The sequence below is a fragment of the Hylobates moloch genome, unplaced genomic scaffold (assembly GCF_009828535.3).
Source record: "Hylobates moloch isolate HMO894 unplaced genomic scaffold, HMol_V3 SCAFFOLD_3, whole genome shotgun sequence".
In the NCBI taxonomy this organism is placed as follows: domain Eukaryota; kingdom Metazoa; phylum Chordata; class Mammalia; order Primates; family Hylobatidae; genus Hylobates; species Hylobates moloch.
In genome coordinates, this window is record NW_026652278.1 from 66739071 (window position 1) to 66761461 (window position 22391).

The 22391-nt window shown below is 53.3% G+C and overlaps 1 protein-coding gene across 2 annotated transcripts in view; it reads left to right on the plus strand.

Moving 5' to 3' along the window:
- Positions 1–22391, plus strand: part of LOC116459102 (cadherin-23) — a 317512-nt gene that overhangs the window by 43946 nt on the left and 251175 nt on the right. For both annotated transcript variants that reach the window (XM_058436324.1, XM_032139382.2), the window contains exons 2-3: positions 87–158; positions 6587–6664. In XM_058436324.1, the coding sequence (XP_058292307.1) occupies positions 92–158; positions 6587–6664 (145 nt within the window). In that variant the 5' untranslated portion in view covers positions 87–91. The remainder of the gene's footprint in view (positions 1–86; positions 159–6586; positions 6665–22391) is intronic.

Genomic DNA, 22391 nt, shown 5'->3' on the forward strand with positions numbered 1-22391 from the left:
GGCCTGCAGAGGTGGGAGGGGCTGAGGAGCAGACCCCCTGCCACCCAGGAAGCTTCTCACCCTCTTCTCTTTCTTTGTGTCCCCAGGAGCCATGGGGTGCCATGTTGCCACCAGCTGCCACGTGGCCTGGCTTTTGGTGCTGATCTCTGGATGCTGGGGTAAGTCCAGTCCTCCCCGTGTCTATCCCACGGGCAGCCTCTGCACGGGAGGCCAGGCTGGAGGGTGTTGGGGCTGGTGGTTCATCTTTGTGCTCTGGGACTCTGGAGACACTGCCTTACTGTGTGACTGAGGCACATACTTCCCTCTCTGGGCCTCAGTTGCCTTCTGCAGCTCTCACAGGGCTGAAAATACCAGCTGTCCCCAAAGCCTGGGACACAAGAGGGAATGGGAGGAGCCTTGAGAAATACTTGAGCTCTAAGGGAAGGAGGCACCTGTGAACGTGAACCATCCTCCTCCTGGGGTGCAGGGACTGGCCACAGCTCTATTCAGTTCCACGGCTGTGTTCTGAGCACCTGCTGTTTGCACTGTGTGTGACCTACTGCACCCAGCTCTGAGGGAATGGAGGAAATAACTCATTCTCAAGAAGCTCAGAGCCTGGTAGGGGAGAAAGACACATGCAGGATTTCCTATACTGCAGGGTGAATAGAGTGGTAATGAAGGATGGGCGCGGCTCCAGGGATGTCCATCAGAAGAAAAGATGAATTGGGCCTGAGGGGACAGGAGAAACCCAGCCAGAAGGGTCAGCATTTGATCTGGGCTGTGAAGACCAAGAAGTAGTTTTAAACTAGGTGAGCAGGAAGAAGGGCATCCTGCTGGAGGGCATAGTCTGAGCAAACGTATGGCAGCCAGGAGCCTTCCCCTCTGCCCTCCTTTCCTGGCCTTGCAGCAGCCAGCTCAGAGTGCCAGCTCCAGAGCCCATGGAGGAGGCTAGGAGAGGCCTGGGCATTCGCTTCTCGCTTGGCCCCTGGACAGCAGGTGGTGGGGAGCAAAGCAGCCCTGGGCTGCACTGAAGGCAGGCCAGGAGAGCAGGCACGCCTGATGTGGCATCTCCCAGGGCCATGGCATCCCCAGAGAAGAGCCGTGGGCACGGTGTACCTGGTGACACACGCAAACACATTCCTGTGGGGGGGCCAGCTCCTTCTCCCCTCCAGGGAGCCAGGCGGAGTCTCTGGAGGCTGCTGCAGCCTCGTGCTTGTTGGAGTGTTGCTAGCGTCCTGCAGCCTGAGTATCCCTCGAGGATTCCCTCTCCTTGCCTCCATGTTTGAAGGGATCCCTACTGGAATCCCCCCTGTGATGGGGAGCTCACTCCCATTCAGGCAGCCCAGGAGTACAGCACAGTCTCAAAGACTCTCAGAGTGCAAGGGAGCCTCAGGCGCTTTTTTAACTCCCAGCACATTTTACAGAGGAGACACCAAACCCTGGAGAAGCTACTGGCCCAAGGCTGTACAAAGCAGGAGTCTCTTATCCTCCATGGGGGCTTCTGTCAGGATATCACCCCCCTCACCCTGCTCCCCGCTGCCTCATGTGGGAGGCTTCAATAGGGGCACCTGAGAGCAGCCCTGGCCTCCATGTTTGCTGGAGGGCGGGAGTCAGGACACTTTCTTCAGCCTCCCCGGGGACTCTGCCACCTGGGACCCACCCTCCTCCCCCATTCTGTTCCACTCACTTTCTTCATCCATTAAAAAGAAATACATTTGGCCTGGCATGGTGGCTCTTGCTTGTAATCCCAGCACTTTGGGAAGCTGAGGCAGGAGGATCACTTGAGGTCAGGATTTCAAGACCAGCCTGGCCAACATGTCACAACCCCAACTCTAATAAAAATACAAAAATTAGCTGGGCATGGTGGTGGTGCACACTTGTAGTTGCAGCTACTTGGGAGGCTGAGGCACAAGAATCGCTGGAACTCAGGAGGCAGCGGTTGCAGTGAGCTGAGATCACGCCATTGCACTCCAGCCTGGGTGACAAGAGTGAGACTCTGTCTCAAAAAAAGAAAAAAGAAAAAAATACATCAGGAGAAATAAAGCAGGTGCTAAGCCCTTGGCTGCTTTCCTCTGTGAGACACGGCAGTCTCCCCTTGAGCTCTCCAGATGAAAGATGCTTCGTGCATTCAGGGTGAGGACAAGAACAGAGCGTACAGCCAGAGCTGACCTCCTGTCTTCCACTCCCGCTTCAGCCAAGGGGTCCCTTGGGTGAGTGTCTTAACCTTGCTGTGCTTTAATTTCCTTGTCTTTAAAATGGGAACAATAATAGGACTTTCCTTCTCGGGTTGTCAAAATGATCAAATGGATTAATCTGTACATCAAGCACTTAGAATAGTGCCTGGCACAGATTAAGTGCTTATTAAGCGTTGGCTCCTTTATTATCAGAAGTTATCTTTCTCTAAGGGGAGCAAGATGGGGCATAGAAAACAGAGAAGCTAAGCAAGTTGCCCAAGGTCACCCAGCAATTCTATGCCAAAGCGTGTGTGGTCGGCCTGCATGTGGACTAGCCTGCCTTGCCATACACACAAGGGTCTCTCTCTCATTGCTTGGCACAGTCACCTCTTTCTGGTTCCTGTCTGAAGCAGCCAGTGCTGTTCCTTTGGCCTAGTGGGGCAGTGGCTGACTTTAGAGACTGGGAGAGAGTGGGTGACTGAACCACCTTCCCAGGCTGCCCTCTAGACACCCACCCCGACTTAGCCCTTCACTTGTGCCCCAGACCAGACCACACTGCCCTCGTCACTTTGTTTCCACCTGACCCCGTCGCCCCAGCTGATCTCTCCTCCCCTCCCTGGTAGTCAGGGATGGGTAGGGCTCAGGGATGTCAAAACCCCTTGCCAGCCTGCCTTCTCTCTTTGAAGCCTCCTGCCCTTCTCCCCTCTGGCCTCAATGTACTCTAGCAATTCTCCTTCTTCATCCGTGGGCTTGTTGGGGAGGCAGGAAGGGAAGGCCTGGGCAGGCCTGCCCCACCCCATCCTAGACTGACCAGCCAGCAAGCATCCTGCTGGATCACTCCTTCTGTCCCCAGGCGCTGGGTGGGAGAGGCCTCTGACCATGGGGCCACCTGGCTTCCCCACCCGACAACATGTCAGGCTCCTGTCCCCTGGGGCTCACGTGGGCCAAGCTGCAGTCACCCCAACAGTGACCAGGGCACACGGGACACCTGTGGCCGGGAGGCAGGACTGGAGGGCAGGGCAGGGCTTTTTGTCCCCATCCTGAGGCTGGAAAATGGGGCGCAGGGCGAGGCAGAGGGAGAGGGATCTGCCTAAGCTCCCCAACAGCAGTGGCAGAGCATGCAAAGTCCCTGACTCCTTGAATTTATTCCTGTACTCCCTGTCCAGTGCGCCTTCCTTGTCAAGGGGTGACTGGCGGGGGGACTCTGAGGCTCTCTCCAGCAGGGATCTCAGCAGAGCCACTGTGCCTTCAGCCCCTACCACCGCCCCGAGGCCTGGGGAGGCGGCCGGGGCTTGGACTCAGGCTGGCCTGGCTGGAATCTGGACCCTCCACTTGCCTGGGTTCTTCATGCCCTCAGAGGAACCCCCATCCCGCAATTCAGGTTGAAGTTTATGCTTCCTGGCTTGGCCCACCCTGATCCGGTGGGGACCTTCCCCATACAAGTACACCGACGTCCCTTCAGTCCCAGATCAGGTCCCCTGGATGGCACCTGCATGCCGCCACCCAGCCTCTGTTTACCCCTGTGTGTGGGAAATGCTTGTCATTCAGCAGGCAGCTGGAACGCTGTGCCCTCTCTGTGCCCTTCTCTCCCCTCTCCCCTCAGGCCCCTTAGGGTGCTGGAACTAAGTAAAGCAGGCACATGTCTTCCCGGTCTGCCTTTGCAGGCTCTAGTTGGGGAATGGCCGTGGGGGTGGCAGGGAGGGTGGGAGAGGGTGGGAGAGGGCTCAGGGCAGTGCTCACAAGCCACAGACCCACAATGGGGTGGGCCACGTGGGGCCTGGGACAGAGAGAGGGGCCTGGGACAGAGAGAGGGGCCCTGCACTTGGGAAGCTGGGATTCTCCTTCCCCCGAAGAAATCACCCCCTGCCCCTCCCCTTATACATCCACTTACATTCCCGCTTGGCTGGAGGCCCCAAAGCTCCTGAGCACACAGCTGCTGCTCTTTAACAGTGGCTTTGAGAATAAGCCACCTGTCTGCCCCACCTGTGGTGGGCCTGCTCTGGGAACACAGGTCCTGCTTGGTATGTGGCAGGCGACCCACGTCCCGGAGTCTGCCTAGCTGTCTGTGCAGAGCTCCCAGCGACTGAGTGTCGGCAGGCCCCCTAAAGTAAAATTTAGAAATGAACGATGCCACTGCAGGGGATTTTTTTTTTTTTCCTCTCTGGCTTCCTGGCCTCACCAGCCCAAACCAGCTATTGAATTCTCTGGGCACTCATCTGCCTCGGCTGGGCTGCGTGCTGCTCTCCTGTATCCCAAGCCCAAGACCCCCAGCAGGGATCAAAAGCCTTCCCCTCGGCTGCAAAGGTGGCATATTTATTAATAACAATGTTAATACTGGCTACCATTTATGGACTACTTGCTGTGTGCCAGCGGCACAGCGCTAAGCGCTTTATGTATGTAATCTCATTTAATCCTCAGGTCAGCCATGAAGTCCTATTATTATGGCTATTTTACACATGGGTAAACTGAGACATGGGACGATCATGTGGCTAGAAAGAGGCACAGGGGGGTTTCAAAAAAGGTGAGGCCCTTGACCACCACCTCTGTCTGAGGCTGTTGTGCTCCTGACATGAGGGTGGGGAGGTGTGTATGTGGGTACATGTGAGTATTTGGGGTGGTCAGGGAGGGCTTACTGGAAGAAGGGCCAGTGGAAATGAGATTTGAAGGATGAATAGGAATTTGGCAAATGAAGGCAGAAGGGCCATAGGTCCTGGCCAGGAAGTGAGAGAGGGCAGAATGAGGGACTAGAAATGGCATCAGATTGGCTGCCTGAGCACATTGAGGTGGGGAGGAGGAAAAGAGGCCAGAGTCTCCCAGCTCTGCCTGGTCCCAACTAGGAGGCATCTTGGGTTGGAGGACGAAGTTCCATACCCAGATGCCAACCTTCTCACGCTCTGGGAGCCTGGCACATGCTCTGAGGGAGCCCTGGGTCAGCAGAAAGGAAGGGAGAGAGAGCTGTCCCATACACCCACACTCAGGGCCCCTGGAGGGCCGAGCAGTTGCCCCTGATGGCAAGTGCTGCACAATGACAGTCCCACTTCCAGCTAACCCAGCTGCGTCCTGGTTGGGAGGGACTGAGGGGAAGTGCCCTCACTTGCCTACTGAAGGCCCCTAGGAGAAGCCGGGGGACGGGTGGAGTCAGCCTCAGGGAAGCTTTGTGTGGGGGCTCCTCATAGGTGCTAAGCTATGTGGGTATCACCCTGACCCCCTCCAGACCCAGCCCCCTCTGAAGCCATCACAGAGCAGCACATGGTTAACAGCACGAGCTTTGGGGTCTGGCTTCTTGGATGGCCACTGCCACTTGCCAGCTGTGAAAGCAAGGCATGTTACTTATTCCCTGGAGTTCTCATTTTCCCCAGTAAAATGGGGATGTGATAGCACCTGCCTTGCCATCAGGATTGAGTGAGGTGGTTTAAATAGCTGATACAGAGAAGGGGTTCCTGAGATGGCAGCTATTATCATCATCGTTATTATTCTGTGGGATCACCTGGCCATTCCTTCACACACCAAATCATCTTGTGGGTCGTCTAAGTGTCAGGCCCTGTTCTGGGCACCAGGGTTCCACCCGTCAACCAAGCCCTGTCCTTGTAGAGCTCATATTCTGCTAGAGCCACGCTGCCCACGCTGCCCAATAGAAAGACAATGCAAGCCACGTGTGATTTTAAATGTTCTAGGAGCACAGTAGAGAAGTAAAAAGAGACCAGGTGCAACGGCTCACGCCTGTAATCTCAGCACTTTAGGAGGCTGAGGCAGGGGGATTGCTTGAGCCCTGGAGTTGGAGACCAGCCTGGGCAATATAGTAAGACCCTCCCCACTGCATCTATACAAAAAAATAAAATAAAATAGACTGGCATGGAGCATGCCTGTGGTCCCAGCTAATTGGGAGGCTGAGGCAGGAAAATCGCTTTAGCCTGGGTGGTCAGGCCTGCCGTTAGCCTGGGTGACAGAGTGAGACTCTGTCTCCAAAAAAAAAAAAAAAAAAAAATCAGAAAAGTAAAAAGAAACAGGTGACATTCATTTTAATCATATATTTTACTTGATCCAGTATATCCAAAATAGAATCATTTCAATATATAATCAATGTAAAAGATCAATGAGCTGTTTTACACTAATTTTTTTCATACAGAGGCTTCTAAATCCTGTCTTTTGCCTGGGGAGCCCTTCTCGTGTGCTTGCTCCGTGTGGGCCATGCTCAGCAGGCACGTGTGGCAGGCGGCCTCATTCGCCACACACCTGACAGCTGCCTGCCGACCTACTGGCATTGTCCCCCACTTGCCTTGAGGCAGGATAGTGACTTCCAGGGTCCTGGGAAGTTGACCATGGCCATGGACACAGGCTTAGTGCCCACTGCAGCCCTTACCCTGTGTCACCTTATAGAGTGTGTAAAGCTGATGGTGGGTACTTGGCTGATGCTCTTGTCCTCTGACTTCCAGGTCAGGTGAACCGGCTGCCCTTCTTCACCAACCACTTCTTTGATACATACCTGCTGATCAGCGAGGACACGCCTGTGGGTGAGTGGGGGGCATGGGCTGGTGGGCATGCAGATGGCCTGGGGTGCAATCCCTTCCCACAAGTGAAGGGAATCTTACAGGTCGAGGTCCTCTTCCACCTGATTTTGGAATCTCTTCCATGGTATTCAGAGAGTCCCCCACTAGGATGCCTCCAGGGACGGGGCACTCAGTCCCACAGAGGGGAGCTCTGAACGTCAAAGGGTTTATCACATTGAGCCTCAGATGCTCCACTCCCACATCTGGCACTAGTTTGGATTCCTCTTGCGCTTGATGGCCTTGTGAATATTTGAAGATGACAGCTGTTGTAGACTTTGTTTTGTGGCCTTTTGTACTTTTCTGTGATTACTAAGTTTTCTGCATTGAGTTTGCCTGGCTTTGGCATTAGAAAAAACACGAACTATTTAGGGGGTGATTATAAACATCTTGGTGCTTGGCCCGTCGCCCCATCACTCAGGTCTGTCCCGGTGTCTGGCCCCCTACTGAGGGCCTGCCTCCTACATCTGTGGCCCCATTGTCCTAGCTCAGCTCTTAGTACCCAGAAGCTTCTCAGGAAACTGAGGCTGAATTGCAGGAGCTGTCTTATAGCTGTGCTGCTGGGAAGGCACCTGTGCCCGTGTGCAGGCAGCCAAACAGCAGCATCTAAAAAGGGCCCGCCCACCTCCACTGACAGCCCTCCTCTGTCATGTCATTCTCGCTGGTGTCACTTTAGGGAAAGTGCCTGTCATCCAGGGCTTCTTACTCTCAGGTCTGCGGGCTCTACGTGTGCAAAGGCAGGGCTGTGTGCCAGAGGCCAAGTGCATCAGGGGTCAGCATGTGCATCTTTAGGGAGCATCACTTGAACTTGGAAATGAGGTAGGATGGCTCGGAGTGGGGTGGGGTATTGAGATGCTTACCTAATAGGTCATGTACACACTCTTTCATATGAAACCCAGTGTAGGTGTGAGGTAGAGTGGATGCATAATTCTTCAACGATCTCTGCTCAAGTGGGGTGCCTTAAGCAGGCCCAGACTCTCCCCTGCTGTCAGTGGGGGCCTGTGAGTAGCGCCTTTCACTCTTCCTGGTAGAGGCTTTTTTTCAGGGGGTGCTGGGCCCAGCAGGTGTGTATCTGGCTGTTGTGGGGATTGTCCCCACGGCCCAGTAGCGCTTTGTTCCTGGGGGCTGTGGGGGCTCTCTGTTGAAACCGGCTACTCCTTTGGTGACAGATCAGTGTTGTAAGGCTAGATTTGGGGTTAGGCTTTGGGGATCTGGGTGTTTGAGGGCTCCCCAGGAAGAAGGTTCCTGCCTTTTTGGAATGCCCTTTCATAGGCAGAGCCCCTTTCTGGGGGTAGAGAGCATACCCACGTCCCTTGGGGACCCTGCTGAGCTGTTTGCTCCCCTCTGGATTGGGTTGAGGGATATTTGTGGACGACTGGACTTGTAACACACCTGTATTCTTTGGGTGGAATTCACCTGTGACTCCTCTCTCCACCTAGATCTGGGGTGGGGCTGGCATGGAGCCAACATAGCGGCACACAGTGCCTGTGTCTAGGCAGATGGATGCACCGTTAGCAGCGTTTATCATCATTCATGTCCATTTAAATCTCATCCTCTGGGAGATCCCTTTGTGGTGGAGGGGTATATTTGGAGCAGGTGGGCCACTGAGGCAGAGGTGTGGCCAGCCACTGACCCTGCTGCCAGCTGGGGAAAGTGAAGGCCCCTCTCAAGTGAGTGGTCCCTGCTCTGTCCCCACATCTGTGACCTGCATGCCAGGTTCTGAACATGGAGTCCTCAGAGGCCTATGTATTGGGATGGGTTGGGGAGGGGTGGGCATTGCATGGCCTATGCTGACGGTGACAAGCCCAGGCTGGATGCCCATGTGGCCAGCAGGCCCTTCTCCTGCTGCCTTCAGCTCTGGCTCTTGATTGTCTTTTGCAAACGCCAGCATCGATCGGCCTCCGGAAGCAGCTCCCAGACCTCGAGCCCTGTTAAGGCTGCACTTGGCAGTCACAGCAGGGTGGCTGTCTAGTGCCATGGGGATTGATCCCTGACTCCAGGGTGCCATAGGATTGAGAGGGGGCTCAGTGAGCTGGAAGATAGCTGTGCTCATCTCTCTAGGCAGGGGGTGGGTGCGGAGCTGGCTCAGCGCCCTCCCAGCCTCTTCCCTTCTTTTTGCATCAGTATGGCAGCAGCACAGCTTTCACCTGAAAGTCAGGAGCCCACCATCTGTTTCTCGCTGTGTGACCTTGGGCACAGCACTGCACCTCTCTGGGCTTCTATCTCCTCATTTCAACAATGAGTGGGCATTGGAAAGATGAGCCCAGTGGACTTTGGCTGGGGCAGCCTGGCTGGTCCCAGTTGTTTCTAAGTCCTCAGAGGAGACCAGCCTGGAGCCCTCCGCTGGGTGCGGGCATCCACTTGGCCCTGGGCCAAGCAGACAGTGGGTATGGACTCACATGGATGTGGTGGGCTCCACGGGTGCAGGCCTCCCACCAGCAGGCCAGGGAGAGGGGGAGGTTGAAACAGCTTGTCCAGGGGACTGGCCTTTTTCCTGCCATGGGGAGTGGGGTGGTCTAGAGACTTGACTTTGAGACTTGGCTCTCACGAACCGTTCACTCTTTGACTCAGGGTTCCAGTCACCAAAACAGGGATGGGATAGTCCCCTCACTGGATTATTGGGAAATTTACATACAATACCACCGCCTCTAAAGCTTCCAACCCGGGAATGTTTTGTTGTTACTAAAGGGAGAGCCCGTGTGTGGCCCAGGGATGGCAGATTGGGCTGTCCTACAAGCCATGGGCTTTCAGGGTGGACAAACACACAGATAAGCTGGGTCCAGGGTGGTGCTCAGTGCCAGTGGCAAGAGGCAGAGCCCAAGCCAGGCTGAACGTGTCAGCTCACCAGAGGTTGGAGTTGTAAGCAGATCAAACTTCCAGCTCGAGGCCTCATTACCTGGCTTCTCCTTAGACACCCAGTGATGGTCAGCTCATGGGCCTACAAGGCAGCTCACTCTGTGCTGTGGGACGGTTCCAGGAAGAAAAAATTCTTCCTAAGATTAACAGGAAACCCGCCTCCCTGGAACTACCCATTGGGTCTAATTCAGATTGCTGGAGCCTCATAGATTAAAAATGATAATATAACATATATGACATACTATATATATATGACATAAATTATTATAACAACAGCATTTATTGACTGTTAAGGCAGTGTCCTAAGTGTTTTTATGCATTAATTCATTTTAAAAACTCCTTTTAAGAATCAGAGGTAGAGTTGGGCTACAGGGTCTAGCTGTATGTAGCTTCTGTGAATGTGCTCTCCTGGGTTAGAGACTGAGATTTTTATCCACTCCCAACCTTCTGAGCCTTCTCATTTTGTATGCTCTTGCCTGCATTCCAACAGGGGGCCAGTGGCCTGGGAGCAGAATGGGAGGGCACAGCATGGCCATCTGAAATCCCTCGCAGAGCCTGCGTGTTCATTACTCTCTCCTCACCTATCTCAGGCTCCAGTTCTCTCTGTGTAATGTTCTTTTTGAAGACCGTCTACCAGCTGGAGAAGACAGAAGCCAAATGAAGTCATTAACTAGTGCTGCCTTCTCCTGGTCTGTTCACATCACCCTGCTTCCCCAGACAGGACCCCGCATCCCTGCATGTCTTGCTCCAGATGTGAACATCAGTTGTTGACAGCAGAGCCTGGAATGGGTGGAGTGGCACTAGGGCAGGCAGATCAGCAGCTCCGTCCCTGGTGAGCTGGTTGGCCTCACACACACCTTGGTCCTGCCTATCAGCCCTGAATGGTCACATGATGCCTTTAGCATGAGGGACAGGTGCTGCAGGGGTGCCATCTCCCACTTACCTCCTGAATCTACTTTTTTTTTTTTTTGAGACGGAATCTCACTCTGTCACCCAGGCTGGAGTGCAGTGATCAGTGGTGCAATCTTGGCTCACTGCAGCCTCCGCCTCCTGGGTTCCAGTGATTCTCCTGCCTCAGCCTGCCGGGTAGCTGGGATTACAGGCATGTGCCACCACTCCCAGCTAATTTTTTATATTTTTAGTAGAGACGGGGTTTCACCATGTTGTCCAGGCTGGTCTCAAACTCCTGACCTCAGGTGATCCACCCGCCTCAGCCTCCCAAAGTGCTGGGATTATAGGCATGAGCCACCGTGTCTTGCCCTGAATCTACTTGAAATGCCCCACCAGCCTTGCTGATGTCAAGATCATCAATGACCTCTGTGTTGCTAAATCCCATCATTTCTTCCCAGACCTTGTGGCCTTCAATTGGTTGATCTTTTTCTCCTCCAGGACACCACCCTCCTCTTCCCAGCCTCTGTGCTGGTTCCTCCCGCACCTCTTAGCATTAGAGGGCCCCAGGGCTCAGCTCTTGTCTCTCCTCTCCTCATTCTCATTCCCATGGTGGTCCCATCTAGCCTCCTGGCTTGGACACTACCTATATGCTGACAACTCCTAGCTTTATATTTTCTGTCTGGGCTGCTCTCAGGGAAGACTCCAGACTCCTGTAGCCACCTCTCTACTCAACATTTCTGCCTGATGTCTAAAGGGACATCTTCATCCTCAGCTTGTCCAAAGCTGGAATTCTGACCTCCCCCAAACTCCTGCTTCACCGGCAGCCTTCCCCAACTCAGCTGCCACTCCATCCTGCCAGTTGCCCAGGCCAAAAGCTGGGACTCATTCCTGTGCCTTTTTTTCTCCCTCCCCTCCCCTCCCATCCCTCAGGGCATCCTGTTGGCTCAGTCTCCAAAACCATCCCAGAATCTTCTCACCTCTCGGCCCTTCCACTCCCATCACCAAGGTCCGAGCCTGGTTACCCCAGCAGCTTCCTCAGGTCTCAGTGTTCTCCCTGACTCGGCCCTCACCTGCGCTGCGGCCTTTTTTATCCCAGCCGTGGATGGCCCTGCCCAGCCTGAGGCAGAGCCTGCTCCAAGGCCTGCTCAAGTCCCTCCCTCCCACACAGAGTAAAAGCCCGTGTTCTTCAATGGCATCCAGGCTGTTTGCAGCCCAGCACCTGCCACCTGTCAGGCCTCACCCCCACCCCGCTATCCCCCTCGCCAGCTCTACTTCATCTGTGCTGGTCTCCCTCTAGTTCCCTAAGGGTGAAAGGCAAGCTCCCACTTCACGGCCTTTGCAGCTGTTGTTTCTGCTGCCGGAACATGATGAGCCTGCGCTTACCAGGTTCTTTCAGATGCCACCACCTCTGGGTGGCCTTCCTGGGTCTCCCCATTAGGGGTTAAGTGCTGCTTCCTTTGCTTTTTCTGCGGCCCGGCCATCCTCTCTGTTAGCCCCATGGAGATGCTGCTGTTACTCAGTTGCTCTTCTGGCTCCCCTCTTGGCCTGTGAATACCTCCAGGTGGCCTGGCCATCACTGTGTCCCCAGGGCCCAGCCCTGTGCCTGGTGTGTGCCTGGAACTTAGGGAAGGAGTGCATGTCTGGACTTGGTGAGCATGTAGGAAAATCTTCCAAGGTAGGACCTGGGGGCTGGCTCCATGCCCTGTTCACCATCCCTCCTGGAGCCTCAGGCCAGGCGCTCCCCTCCCCAGGGCATGTCGGGAGCGAGGTGTTGGTGGCGATGGGGATGGCTGCCCAGGGAGTGGGCCCAGGAGAGCACTTTCCCGCAGATGGCACAGATGCTATACGTGCCTGTGCTTGTGAACGGCAAGGCCCGCGCTGTGCCAGAGGTCCTGTTTTTATCATCCCAGCTGCCCGCCTGAGCTGTATGTAGAATATTTGCCGGGGACCCTTGGGGCCCCGAGCCGTGGCTGGCCCTGGGGGAGGAACGCAGAGGTGGCAGCATGAAGCCTGGTTTGGAGACACCAAGTTGACCAAGGGGATCTAGAAGGGATCCCGGAGGGCATCGAGGCCCTGCACCTTGGCCACCACCTTCATACCCCATGCCCTGGAGCGGGGCAGGGCTCCTGCCACAGTGGTAACCGCCTGCAGCCAGAAGCCTCCCAAGTGCCTGTAGGAAGAAGTGGAGCTCTTTATCTCAGTGAGTCGCCCCCACTCTCCACAGACACCTTGCCCCCCAGCACCGACACCTTGCACTCTGTTGCACTGCCGTGCCCTCAACCATGCTGTTTCCTCGGCTAGGGGTGCCCTTTCCCTTCCCTGCCTGGCAAAGTCCTGCTCCTCTTTCAAGCTGCAGCTCAGATGTCCCTTATGCTTAGAGGCTTCCGAAGCCTCCCCGGCCCTCCCTTCTGCTGGCTTTGTCTGCATCTGTGAAAGCCCTCAGCACACTCTAGCTTGGCTATTTGTGTGGAACTCCCCATTGGTCTATTAATTTTTACTTATTAATCTTATTAATATTGACATTATAATTAACGGCGATTTTAGTGTCTCTGTTATACAAGACTGTGGAGTGCTAATGTGAGCTATGGTTTGTTGACAGCCAGCTTCTTGCCCGAGCCTCTGTTAGGCACTTCAAGTGCATGGCCTCCTGTGAGAACTTGCAGTGATTGTCCTGGAGAGATGGCATGATCTGCATTTGACAGAGGAACAAGCTGGGCCTCCACCTCTGTACCAAGCATGGTGCCTGGCACAAAGGGGGCCTCAGCAAGTACTTGGTGGGTGAGTGGGTGGATGAGTGGGTGGATGAGTAGATGACAGATGTCCTGCTGGGTCCCCTCCCCTTGGCTCCCTGTCCTCCCTTTTGTCACTGAGGTTGGTATGCACGGAGCTGACTTCCCCAGCCAGAACCACCAGCACCCCGAAAGCATCTTAAGACACAATTAAGGTGATCGTGCCATGCTAATCACCTACACGAGTAAATTAGTCTTGTCAAGAGCCATTAAGGTGGGAACCCAGGATTCATTAGGATGGATTGGTCCCAGGCAGCGCCTGGCACTGCTGCCAGTCGGCACTGATTAATTTCTCTCCAAACTCCATCAATGCCCAGCTGTTTCGTCTGGACCCAGGGAGAGCAATTTTCAGGTGGGCTGACCCCGCATCAGCAGTCTCAGCAGACAGAGGAGCGGTGCGCCTGCAAGCAGGCCGGCAACTCCCCGCAGGAGCAGCCCCTGTGGAGCGGAATGGGAGGCCAGGGAGGGCGGATGGTGGGCTGTGTGGGCAGCCAATGCTCAGGGGTGACGAGCATAGACACCAGCAGGCACAGAGGCATAGGTGAGAGAGGAGTCTGGGAGGCGTTGGGGACTTTTCTAGGACTAGTTTCAGCCCTGGTACTCCAGAAGGGACTGTCCCTCCTCCCTAAAACCTCCTCCCAATGTCCCTTTAAAGAGGAGAAGCATCTCTTGGGAGAGGGTGGAGAACCACAGTGGGAGAATTATTTTTCTCTTAACCAGAAGGTTGCTCAAGATTGACACAGGAGAGAGGGGTCATGGTACCCCAGAGCTGTCCCTCGGCGAGGGCTGGTGGCAAAGCCATAGGATTTGTGGGGCTAGAGGGATGGGGATGGGAGGAGTCCAGTGGCTCCCAGACATCAGCTGGGTGTGTGCTGTCTGCATAGTTAGGGCTTTTTGGCCCACCGTGTTCACAGAGGTGGTATAGCCTGGTAGATATCAGCTCTATGAAAAAAATATACGGTGTGTTAGACAATAATAAGTGCCCAGGAGAAATAATCATCTTTGGTTGGAGTTAAGGTGGGAGGTAGACAATGGGGGTGTAACAGCCTGTATTGTCCACCTTTGCCTTCACCCTCCCCTGAAGTGTCCTCAGAGGGTCCAGGATGGAATTGTAGTTTGAGAGCCACTGTTTTTATCAAACACTCCCCCTTTGAAGATGGAGAAAGTGAGGCCCAGACTGCCTGGGTGTGAATCCCAGCCCTGCCTCTTACTAGCGGTGTGCCTCACTTTCCTCTTCTGCAAAATGGGAATAACGTTCAGTTTACCTCTTTGGGTTTATGTGAATATTAAGCGAGCAAATTGTAAAAGCCTTAGAACTATGTCTAAGCTGTAATTTAAACTCGCTCACTTGCTTTTAAGCTCCTATAAACATATTTTCAAAAGGAAACTTTAATGTGTCAGACAAGCTTCCTGGTTGCTCGCTGAAGAAACCGCCTCTGGCTCTCCATTCTATTGGAAGGCTGCTGGAGGCTCTTGAAATTGACAACAACGAAAGGAACTAGACTGGAAATTGGCCAATCTGTCCAGCCGGTCACTGCTGTCACTCTGAATGAATTCTACCACTCATGGCATCGGCAGCAGTGTCCAGGTGGCCAGGCCAACTTGGGCATGTGTCTGTGCTCAGGCTGCAAAGGGGCAGGCGATAGTGAGGGTCTGCCCCTCCCAGCTACACCCAATGGGAGAGTCTCCAAAAAGAGGAGGGATGGAACTGGACACAGCACCTCCATAGAGAGACAGATGTCCATTTTGTACCATCAGAGTGAAATCCCAGGGCTGAGATGCTGACCGGCTTTTCCTAACACATATTAAAATAAATACATGTTATTTTTTTTTTACATTTTATGTTATTATTTTTTTAGAAGCAGGGTCTCTGTTGCCCAGGCTGGAGTGCAGTGGTGCAATCATGGCTCACTGCAGCCTCAAACTTCTGGACTCAAGTGATCCTCCCATCTCAGCCTCTCAAGTAGCTGATTACAGGCTCATGCAGCAACACCGGGCTAATTATTAATTTTTGTGTGTGTGAGATAGGAGTCTTGCTATGTTACCCAGCCTAGTCTCGAACTCCTGGCTTTAAGCAATCCTCCTGCCTTGGCCTCCCAAAGCACTGAGATTACAGGCATGAGCCACTGCACCTGGCCCTTTATTTTATTTTTAAACTTTTTATTTTGAAATAATTTTAGACATACAGAAAAGTTGAAAATTGTACAAAGAGTTCCCATATACCCTTCACCCAGCTCCCCATAATGTTCACATCTTGCATAACCATAATACAATTATAGAAACCAGAAAAATGACTTTGATGTAATACTATTAATTAGAGTTTATGCAAATTTTATCAACTTTCCCACCAATGTTTTCTTTTCTGCAGTTAAGATGATTTTTAAACTTCTTTTTAAGCTGTGGAACTGTTTGGGCATATGTAATGTTGCCCAGAAGTCTAGGATAGATAGATTAGATAGATAGATGGGTAGACGGACAGATGCACATATATACTTATATTCATTCACTCAACAAATGTTTCATTGAGTGTCTTCTATGCATCAGGCACTGTTCCAGGTACTGTGCATGCGAACAGAAGAGGCAAAAATCCCTGCCCTCATGGAACTGACATTCTAGAGTGGGGAGCAGACAGAAAGCAGCATAGAAAAAAATATATACAGTATGTTCAACTGTAACAGGTGCTAAGGAAGAAGAACGGTCTTTGGTGGAAATTAAAGTCACGGGTAGCAGTGAGGGGTGAAAGAGCCTGTATTTTCCACCTGTATGTTCACTCCTATATTAAATCAGAGGACCCATGAAAAACCCCCGGGGCCTCCTGTCGGACAGTTTGTGACCACTTTGTTAGACAAACAGTTGCACAGATGGAGAAACTGAGGTGGAGAATGGGGCGATTGCCCGGGGTCCCTGGTGAGTTACTGCTGGGGTCCAGATTGCAGCTGCCCTGACTTCGCACACCAGCTGCAGAGGGATTTCCAGGGGTTCTGTCCAGGCAGACACTGGTGCCTCCAGGCCTGGGCAAGAAGGGGTGTCCTCCAGGGTTGGTGGGCTGTGAGCTCGGGAATTGTAGTTTGGAGAAGAGTCTCCAGGTGCCTCACAGCTGCTGGGATCTGCAGCTAGAGTGCTTAAGGAGGGGAAGGGAGGGTAGCCTGGAGGATTCCTGGGGCTGTTGGCAAGTGGGCTGTGGTTTTGGAAGAAGGGGGTGATCTAGTATCCATCCAGGTGATCGGTGCTGGAACCAAGGGGCCCAGGGCCTTGAGCTCTTGGTGCCCTCACAGAAGGGAGGATTTTTCTCTCCCTTCTAGGAGTGGGGAGATGACTGACAGAACCCCGAGGAGGGCTTGGGTGCTTCTGCGTCCTTGCTTCCTCTCTGCCATTATCCAGGGCAGCATAGGCCCTCCAAGGTGATAGAACAGACTGTGTGACTGTGTCCTCTTGGGGGTCCTTCGGGCTGTAGCCACTCCCAAGAGGTCCCTGTCTGGGCACATCTGGAGCCTGTGGCAGCCCCAGCTGTGGACTGCCCCTCAACACACAGGTGTGGGTATGGGGCGGGGCTGGTGTTTTGGATGCAGCCATAATAACACTAATGATAATGATGATGTGCCACCTGTCGTGTGAGCATGCCATTAATGCCAGGCACTGAACACCTGTGCCAGGCTGTGCTGGGGGGTGGGGTAGGGACATGCACATTAGAGATAACCGGGGAAATAGTGACTAGCTTTTATTACATACTTAATCTCTCTAGATCAGCCATCCATACACATTGCTTTGCTGAATTCTAACAGCAAAAAAGTGGGTCTTATAACCCTCATTTTGCAGTTGAGGAGCAGAGGCTCAGAGAGGTTAAGTAACTCACACAGGGTCACACAGCTTGTGTAGGGTAAGAATTGAACCTGAACCTATTGCCCTCTGGCCCCAAAGCCTGTGCACTTAACTGCAAATCTGGGATTCTGTATGTAGGTGTTTGCTTTTAAGGAGCTCCAGTCTGGACTGGAGAACAGAACCAATGGTAAATGACCACCTCACACCAGGCAAGGGGGAGGCATGAACCACAGAGCCTTGCTAATGCCCCGAGGAGGAAGAAACTCATCCTGGGCACAGGGACAGAGAAATCTTCATAGTAGAGGTGGCCTTGAGTGGTTGGGTTTTGATAGGCTGAAGCTGGAGGAGAGGCATTTCACAAGAAGGTGATGGAACAGGCTGACCAGCTGTGAGGCAAGCAATTTGTGTTGTGTCTTGAAGTCGTTGTGATTAAAAATGAAAATAACAATAGTAATTATTTAGCCCCTGTGTTTTACTAATTAGGTTACCTGTACAATCTTGTTTAACCCTTACAGTGATGACAAGAAATCTGTTCTAGTACGATCACCTTGTTCCAGGCTCAGAGAGATCCAGCAAGCTGCCCGAGATCCCATAGCCAGTAAGCAGTAGAGTCAGGGTTTGAATTCCACGTATTCAATCTCCAATGGCCACACTCTTACTGCCCTGCAATGCTGCCTCCCAGGATTGTGTAGGGTCTTTCCTCAGTCTGTTACCAAGGAAAGAGCCTCAGTGGCCAAGGGTCCACATGGGGGAGGTGCTGGGTGAAGGGGCAGCTGCTCCTAAGGAGAGGAGGTTGGCCAGCCCAGCTCGATCTGGGAGACCAGGCCACGGACTGGGGCCAGTGCCTGAGTCCCAGGCCTGGCATTGCCCCTGTGCAACCATGTGAGCTTGGGCAAGTCAATTTCCCTGTTCAGCCCTTGCTTCCCTGTTTCTCAGAAGATGCACTCCTCGCTGGATATACTAAGCAGAGTTAGCAAGAGTGCTGAAAATGACTTTGGGGAAAATAGATGAAAGTATGAGATTAGTCAGCTTGCTTGCTCCTGGGTCCACAGCCTTTTCCAGTGACCATTGGTGACAGGGGTGGGGGTCTCGCCCAGCTGTGCAGTGGCCAGACAGCAGGCACCCCCTTTGCAGGGGTGGGGGGCTGACAGATGAGCCTGGTACAGCTGTGCCATTGGGACGAGGATGTGCTGAGCTTGCAGCCAACTGAGAACACTTGGCCTCCCTAGGAACTGGCAAAGGTGTAATTTACAAGAGCTGAATACCCTCCAGCTGGCTGAGGAGACAGGGGCAGGCAGAGCCGACTTTGAACTTGTCATCACTCCCCTCATCAGGACTGTTCTTTACACCCCTCAGGGGACCTGTGAGCCTGACTGTCCAACAACAGCTTTGCCTGGAATGGGAGATCAAGTTGTTCTGTCGGCCCTTGACCAAGAAAGGGCTTGGATGGCCAGGAAAGTTGTTCTTTGGTGCAAGGATCTCCTTGAAGGTCCCCTCACCCATGTGCCTTCCCTTCCTTCTCTCCACATCTGAGCACAGTGCATGGAGTGGGAGGCACAAGGCCTGGATTTCAATCCCGGCTCTGCCACTTATTAGCTGTGTGACCACAGGCAAGTCCCTTAACCTCTCTGAACCTCGTTTCCCTCTTCTGGAAATGGAGATGATCATACTTGCCTGGACAACCTCACAGGGAGCTAATAAAAGAGCTTTAGAAGTGAAATAGCTGTACAAATGGTGGACATTGTTTTTATTGAGCAATTCATCTTTAAACGCTTCCTCTTCTAAGAAGCCCTCCTTTGCATCTTTAGCAAGTATGGACTGTATCACCAGCTACTTCACCTCTCTCTGTCCCAGTTTACTCAGTTCAAAATTGGGGATAATGATCATACTGTATTTACTAATAGAGCTGCAGTGAGAATTAAGTAAGTTAATTAAAGTAAGATTAAAGTAAGAGCTTTTTTTTTTTTTTTGAGATGGAGTCTCACTTTGTTTCCCGGGCTGGAGTGCAGTGGTGCGATCTCGGCTCACTGCAAGCTCCACCTCCCAGGTTCACACCATTCTTCTGCCTTAGCCTCCCAAGTAGCTGGGACTACAGGCACCTGCCACCACGCCCGGCTAATTTTTTGTATTTTTAGTAGAGATGGGGTTTCACCGTGTTAGCCAGGATGGTCTCGATCTCCTGACCTCGTGATCCGGCCCGCCTCGGCCTCCCATAGTGCTGGGATTACAGGTGTGAGCCACCACACTCAGCCTTTTTTTTTTTTTTTTTTTTTTGTGAGATAGAGTCTTGCTCTGTCACCCAGGCTGGAGTGCAGTGGCAAGATCACAGCTCACTGCAACCTCGACCTCCTGGGCTCAAGTGATCCTCCCACATCAGCCTCCCAAGTAGCTGGAACTACAGTTGTGTGCCACCACACCTGGCTAATTGTTTTTTAAAGTTCTTTGTAGAGATGGGGGTCTCCCTGTGTTGCTGAGGCTGGTCTTGAATCCTGAGTTCAAGCAGTCCTACTTTGGCCTCCCAAAGTGGGGGCATGAGCCACTGTGCCTGGTTAAGTCAGGCATTTTAAACTGTGCTTGGCAAATAGTAAGCACTAGTAGAAGTTCACTATTATTATTTGTGGTGGTGCTGTTGTTGGCCAGTACTTTTCCCAACTAGGTGAGAAGCAGCTCGGGGACAGGAATGATATTCTATGTGGCCAAAGCCCACTGTGCTGCCACGTAAATATGTGGTGTAGTTTGATGCGTTACTCTTCCAAGGGACATTTTCACTCTCCAGGAGGAAGAGGCCTAGAGGCTCCTGGGCCCACCTCCTAACCTGACCGGGAATCCCCTTGATGCAGCTGCCTGCCAACAGGTGGTGCAAGCGCTGGTGGGCGCTGGCAGCAGTGGGCAACTCTACATCTCACCAGCCAGTGAGTACCACCTGCTACTAGCAGGCTGGCTGCCTCCTGCTGTTACTGCCCCTGGCCAGCCCCAGAGCTCCCTGGAGGCAGCCTATTCCTCTTCATACGGTGGCTGTCCGGGGTTTTCAGGGCTTTCCCAAGTCTGCTGTTCTTTATTCTAGAGGTGGCCAGCTCTTGTAGCTGGTCCTTATCCTCAGGACAGACTTGGCCCAACTTCTCCCTCCTGGTCACCTTCCTGTGTTCCAGAAATTGTGCTAGGGATGTTTTGTGTGCCTCACTCATTTAATCCTCACAATGCCCCATGAAGGAGGTAGTTATGGAGCCCATTTTACAGACAAGGAAACTGAAGCTTAGAGAGGTTGCTGCCCACCCAAGGGCTCATAGGCATTAAGCTGCTGATCTGAATTCAAGCCCACATGTCTCTCTCTCTCCATAACCAATGCTCTACTCTTCTTGGCACAGAACAGAGTGGATGAAGAGGAGAAACTTCCAGCTCTGGGGCTGGTACAGGGTCCCCACCTACCATCTTCCTCACTTGCCTTCATAACACAGTGGACAGGGCACAAGATCCTCCAGCCTTGGTCCCCTCTGGCCCTATGCCCTTGGGCGAGGGAGAGGGTGTGCCCTGGTGTCACAGCACCGCCTGTGGGCCCTCCTTTCCTGGGCTCTCTTGGCAGCAGGACTGTGCACGGCGGGAACCCGCACACTTGCTAGGATTGGTTTGGCCTTTGAAAGGATAATTCAAGATGAATATGCTGGTGTCCGACTGGAGTGAGATGGAGAGATTATTGAGTGTTGAACCTGCTTGGCCGCATCGGCTGCTTTATGAGCTCTCTAGAGAAACCCTATGTTGTAGATAAATCAAGCCTGATGGGCAGGGAGCGGCATTTGTCTCCCACACTCCGGAGTGAGCAGTCTGACAGGGCCCAGGCACCCTGCTCGCCCCATCCATGAGCCAAGAATCAGCTTCCAGCCTCCTTGCCGACCATTTTCCCTCCCACCCTGCTCATCCCAGCCCCATCTCTTGCCCTGTCCTGCGCCTGAATGTGGAGTGGGGGCAGTGGTGCCCAGCTGGTTGATTCCTGCTGTGCAGTTGGTTCCTGCTGTGGGTCCCTGGCTCCAGGCTGCCTTGGACAGTCCAGGAAGAGTGGAAGTGAGTGGGCAGAGCCTGTGGACACATCTCTTTGGTTTCTGACACCTGTCTCCCCGACGGGTAGCCCAGCCTGGTCACTAGGGACAACACCTCTGCATATTCCCTGGGATATCAGAAAGGATCTGTAGTGCAGGGACTTAGTACACTATTGGGAAACTTAGTACACACAGAGGCATGAGGCCAGGGGAGCAAAGCCCCTCATGGGGACCTGGAAGTTCAACTCAGCTCAACTCTGGCCATCCTGGGTGTTTGTCCTAATCAGCCACTGCTCCCTCCACCCCTGCAGACACACAGTATTCTAGGGGGCCATCAGGAGACAGGGAAGAGTCCAAACCGCAAACTCTTTGAAGGCCGAGCCCATGTCTTTGAGCCTTGTTAGGTGGGATGGCCTGTAGTGTGCACCAAACTGACAGTGGGCATGATGGCCTTTCTCCCTCGGAGTCCCCTGGGGACTTGGCATAAGGTGTGGCACACAGAAGGGGTCAGTTCTATGGGTGATGCCTTAAGTACCTGTCAGCCCACAAGACATCCATCCTGGGCTGTGACAGCCTTAGGCTGGGGAAGCCTTTTCTCCGGAAGAGGTGTCTGGAGAGGGAATGACGAGAGACACACAGGGACAGCAGGGGCCTCCCCACAGCGTGAGTCTGGAGAACAGCGCCAGGGTGATCCTGAACAGACATTGCCCTGGGGGTGGTGCACCAGCCTTCTGTCATCTTTTATATGGTCCATGTCTCCTCCATGCTCGTTCATCTCCATGCCCGGCCCATCACCTCACAGGACAGCGCGGCCACAGCGACTTGGGCTGACAGCAGCTTGCAAGCCCTGTGCTGTGTTCCCACACATTAGGTCCTCATTGCAAGCCCGAAGGCCACCCTCACATCCACTTTATAATGAGGAAAAGCTAGTGACTTGTGCAAAGTCAGAGCGTTCATTACACGTCAGCACCAAGGTTTCAACCCAATAGTCCAACCCCTGGGGTGTGGGCTCGTGTTGGCACTGCCCAGCTTCCTGGATAAGCTGCTTCAGCTCTTCCAGCCTCAGTTTCTTATAAACAGAGGATAACAGGCCTCTCCCCATTCCATTTTTTTCCTTCCACTGGTGGTTCTCAGACTCCCAGGAGCCTCAGAACCCTCTGGAGGGATTGTGACAGCACAGATTGCCAGCCATGCCCCTGGAGTTTCTGATTCAGTAGGTTCAGGATGGGGCCCGAGAATCTGCATTTCCAAGAAATTCTTAGGTAATGTTGCTGCGGCTGCTGGTCTGGGAAACCCACTTAGGACCGC